Source organism: Oreochromis aureus, linkage group 10 (assembly GCF_013358895.1).
Source record: "Oreochromis aureus strain Israel breed Guangdong linkage group 10, ZZ_aureus, whole genome shotgun sequence".
Taxonomy (NCBI): Eukaryota; Metazoa; Chordata; class Actinopteri; order Cichliformes; family Cichlidae; genus Oreochromis; species Oreochromis aureus.
The window spans coordinates 17,843,043-17,848,317 of record NC_052951.1 but is presented as its reverse complement, the minus strand read 5'-3'; the positions used below and the strand labels follow the sequence as shown (position 1 = coordinate 17,848,317).

Below are 5,275 nucleotides of genomic sequence, written 5' to 3'. Positions count from 1 at the left end.
TATTCACTTATTCAGTCACTTTAATTTTAAAACTGTGTAATTTTAAAACTGTGTATATACTGTATATTCTGTGTATTTATGATCTCATTCTTATTGCCTGTTTATGCCCTTTCCTTATCTTCAACGTCATCCTGCTCTGTTGTATCTTAATTGCCCCTTGGGGATACATAAAGTCTCTCTGATTCTGATGTATACACACACGTCATATATGTACACACGTCCATACACATAGAAGGTGCATTATGCATGAAGTGGTGACCATGGATCTCCACAATGTCCAGTGACTTATGAAATCGTGATTGAGGAGTTATAGAGTCTAACTGCTGTTGGGATGATCTGCGAAAGCGCTCCTTCCTGCAGCGAGATGTGATGTGTAATGTAAAACAGATGTAATGTGAAGCATTACCAAGATTCCAAGATTCTTTATTTATCACATGCATAGTCATACAAGTACAACACACAGTGAAATGTGTATTAACAGAGCAATGCAAGTAGAATAAACAAAATGACCAAAGTAATGTAAACGGAGTAATTGAACAGAGTAATTGAACAGAGTGACCAGAGTAATATAAGCAGTGAAGCAGTATGATCAGTGTAGCAGTGTGTGACGAAATAATAAATCAGATATAATATGAAATATGACAGTGAAAATTCTGAAAGATGTCAAGAATATGATAATAAGGTTGTGTTCCAGACCCTTATGGTGATGCTATGAGGGGAGTGGGGGCATGTTCTGATTTAGGACTCAGATGGCCTGAGGATAGAAGCGCTTCTTGAATCTCTCTGTTTTTGTCCTGATAGTGTGGAACCTTCAGCCTGATTCGCAAAAGTTGAAACAGATTGTTACTGGAATGGGACGAGTCCTTTAATATCCGAACTGCTCCGGACCAACATCTCCTGTGGTAACTGTCCAGTAGGGAAGGGAGAACAGACCTGCAGCAGCATTCTGCCGCATGGATCACTCTCTGAAGAGTTTTTGGTCCTGAACACAGCTATTTCCATACCAGTATGTTCTGTGTGAGGATGTGCTCCACAGCACCTGAATAGGAAGTCCTAAGGATCATTTGAGAGACCCCATCCCTGTTGGAGATGGTACAGATGCTGCCTTGCCTTTTTTGGACTGGACCTGAATGCAAGCAGACCATGTCAGGTCTGAGGCAATGTGAACACCTAGATACTTCAGGGCAGTACCCTCTCCACTGGAGCTCCGTTGATGATAGACTCACTACTGACCCCTTCTAAAGTCCACCACCAGCTCCTTGGTCTTGGTCAGATGTTCAGCTGGAGGTGGTTGTCCTGACGCTACGATGCCAGGTTCTTCACCTCATCCAAATAGGATTGTTGATGGAGCAAACTTAACAATGGTATTGGAGCCGTGAGTGGCCATGCAGTCAGAAGTATAGAGGGAATACACCAGTGACGAGAGTATGCACCCCTGTAGTGCTCCTGTGTTGGTAGTGATGTTGTCAGAGACACGCCTACTCACCCTCACCACCTGACATCTGCCAGTGAGGAAGTCTAACACCCATGCACACAGATGGCTGTTAAGTCCCAGAGTCTGGCTTGTTGTTCTTGGGCACGGAGCAATGGAGGATATTTTCAAGCATATGGGGACCACGGACTGTACCAGGGACTCATTAAAGATAGAAGTGAACAAATCCACAAGCTGGTCAGCACAACAATGCAGCAGATGGCCAGTGATGCCGTCTGTTCCCTCCACTTTCGTGGTGTTCACTCTCCTCAGTGCCGCTCGGATGTCCTGCTCCATGATGCTGATCACCTGTTCCTCCGTTGTTAGGCTGTAGTTTGCACTAGCCACCTGGCTAACCTTGAAATGGGCATAGAACTCGTTCAGCTCATTGGTAAATGCAGAGTCGACATTGATTGTCATGGTGTCCTTTGCTTTGTAATCTGTGATGGTGCGAAGTCTATCCCGCATGCTCTGTGTGTCACCCTGGTGGAAGTGAGACTACACGCACTCCCAATACCTGTGTTTGGCATCCCTCACCACCATATGAAGCCACTTTGTAGCCGCTCATATTGCCAGTGGCGAGACCAGCAGTGTATGTGGCGGTCCTGGTGTTCACTGCAGTGCGGATCTATCCGTCCATCATGGTTTCTGATTTGGGAACATCTTGACTCCCACAGTAGGGATGATCTCCTCTGATACCATGCTAACGAAGCTAACTGCTACTTCCGTAAACTCATTAATGTCATTGATGACTGGAACATGTCCCGGTCTATGTGTTCAAGCGTGTTCTGTAGCATAGCTTCTGATTGGGCAGACCAGCATTTCACCTCCCTCGTGACTACCTCATCAATATGTATGTTTTGTTTATACTAATGAATGAGGAAAATGGGGTTTTGGTCAGATTTTTCAAAAGCTGGATGTGAAACAGTTTTGTTGCCCTACTTGTATGGCGTGTAGCAATTGTCCAAAATTCTATCTCCCCTCATTGGACACGTAATGTGTTGGTAAAAGTTCGGCATAACTTGTCTGAGGTTTGCTCTCTTGACACAGTGAGGGCTATGCCTGGATCTTTGTTTTGAAACGCACTCAGCAAATCATGTAATTCAGACAAAGCCATACTTGTGTCCGGATACTTGGCGGTGGCCAAGGTGAACTCACGAGGCAGGTAAAAGGGGTGATACTTAATGGTCAAGTATTCCAAATGAGGCGAGCAGTCACTGGAGACAATAGAAATGCTCCTGGCAGCGCACTAATTTCTGTTTACCATGAGACACACCCCTCCACCTTTGGTTTTGTTCAACTCTGCCGTTCTGTCCGTACGGAACACTGAGAATGAGTTCGACAGACTTATCTGGTGCAGATGGGGGTCAGCCATGTCTCAGTGAAGCACAGAATGTTACAATCCCTAAAGAAAGTAACTCTGGTCCTTAGGTCATCCAGCTTGTTCTCCAGTGGCAGTGCATTGACCAGCAAAATACTGGACAATGGTGCACGATGCGCCAGCACGTGTCCCCTGGCGTTTCTTTGTTCTGCACCTACAAGCGTCCTGTCCCCTTTTGTTGACCGCACCGCGCAGTATCTCAGTTGGCCATGACGGGTCAGGTAAAAAAAAACTTATTACCAATGTTGAGAAACCTTCTGCTATCATAAAAAAGTTAACCAGCTGACTTTGGAATATGAAACAAAAGAATAAATAAATAATTAACTAAAAAAGAGCACAAACTGTGTGGCGCGATCATTCTGGACGCTGCCGCACCATCTTGTTGTATAAAGCAGATCCAGACAAACTGACACAGTATCTCAGTCAGTCAAACAATATAATGGTCAACAGTATGAAAGGTAGAGTTCAAGTCCACCATCAGGAAATGCCATTATTTAACTACAGTGGCTTGCAAAAGTATTCGGCCCCCTTGAATTTTTCCACATTTTGTCACATTACAGCCACAAACATGAATCAATTTTATTGGAATTCCACGTGAAAGACCAATACAAAGTGGTGTACATGTGAGAGGTGGAACGAAAATCTTACATGAGTCCAAACATTTTTCACAAATAAATAACTGACTTTGCATGGCAGATGTTGCTGGACTCTGCAAACAGTTGTTTTTGTAAAATGAGGTCTGCAAAGCCAGACTGAAAATGATCAAGATTCCTTTATTGCTTTAAGATGCTTGGCCACAACCTTTTCTAAAACCTTAGCAAAAATCTAAATTATGAGACTCGCATGTAGCTGTCTAGAAGAGAAGGGGCGAACTTATTTTATTTTATTTTTTTCAAGTAGGCGGATAACAACATTTGTGAACCCAGGCCTGCTGTACAGCTGACACAAGGGAAAAGAGCACTGCTATAAGTATCAGAGCACAAAGTTGCTCTGCTTCTATTTGCAGCTAGGCTTCACAAACTAGAGGCTCCCTAAACAAACGATAGAACACAGAGAATTATAGCAGAATTATAGAAGATTAACAGCTCTTTACATGGCATTTATTAACTTAGCTGTTGAGAACATCACCTTTGTGCGACCTGCATATTTTATAATAAGTGGTTTCATTGGCATACCTAATATTAGATATTATTTTGTCTTTCTGTGTTTTATTTACATTCTTGCAGTGGTGGGAACCACATTAGTGATGACTGTAATAACATTGGACCATACTTTGAGAAGTCCTAAATATGTTGCTGTTTTTAACCTTGCATTTACAGACCTGTTAAGTAGCTCTTCTTTGATGCCAAAGGTTCTTGACATTTTTCTGTTAAACCATTATTATATTTCCTACAATGACTGCATGACTTTCATGTTTTTCAGCTTTACTTTTTATGCGATGCAGGCTTTTAATCTGGTTGTATTGTCATTTGACAGAGTCATGGCTATCATGTACCCGCTGCACTATCAAATGAGAGTGAGCCACAAGCTCATTTTATCTCTGATCGCTTTTTTCTGGCTTCTTGCCATAACTCTTATGCTCATTGAAGTTGGCCTTCTCACAAGACTTTCTTTTTGTAAGTCTGTCGTTATTCAAAGCTATTTCTGTGATCATGGTCCTATGTATCGTCTTGGCTGCAATGATGTTACCCCCAATCGTGCAATTGCTGGTTTGGCACCTGTTATAATTCTTGGGTTTCCACTGGCATTTATCGTAGGAAGTTATTGCTGTATTGGCTATTCTTTATCAAAAATTTCTACATATAGGGAAAGAGTGAAAGCTTTCAAAACCTGCACAGGTCACCTTTCATTAGTGGCAATTTATTTCCTTCCTATTACATTTGTGTATATCTTTGGGAACGTAATACATCCAAACGCTAGAATCATAAGCCTTTCTATTACCACTGCATTGCCTCCCATGTTAAACCCGATTATCTATGTTCTTCAGACACAGGAGATTAAAGAATCATTAAAGAAGTTGTTCCAAACTAGGGCGCAGTTTAGAATTGCAGCGAAATACTGATAAGGATTTAGACTTGAACTTCTGCAGTGCCCACTACCATATAATGTAAAAGTTTTTTTGAAGCTGAAAATGCTCACCAAGTATTTTATATAGAATACTGCATCTGAATGCATTTTAAGACACACACATTAGTTTTGATAAAAGACTAATGTATTAGTCTTCATATCCAATGTTAAAAATATTGAAGTATGTATTTTGCACTGTAAATCAAAATCATTTAACAAAAAAAAGAAAAAGTTTAAAATACAAATTTGAAAATCAGTGAATTCAGATTTTTCTGTGACCAAAGAAATTGTCCTCACTTGTATTTTGTTGGAGTAACCCCTTAACATGTAGATGTTACATCAACTTTTATCCGTGT

General features: G+C 41.4%; 1 protein-coding gene across 1 annotated transcript; it reads left to right on the top strand.

Moving 5' to 3' along the window:
- Window positions 1–3,945: 3,945 nt before the first annotated feature.
- On the top strand, window positions 3,946–4,914 carry LOC120442348 (olfactory receptor 1500-like). Its single transcript, XM_039618769.1, has one exon. The coding sequence runs from the start codon at window positions 3,946–3,948 to the stop codon at window positions 4,912–4,914; it is 969 nt and encodes a 322-aa protein (XP_039474703.1).
- The last annotated feature ends 361 nt before the right edge of the window (window positions 4,915–5,275 follow it).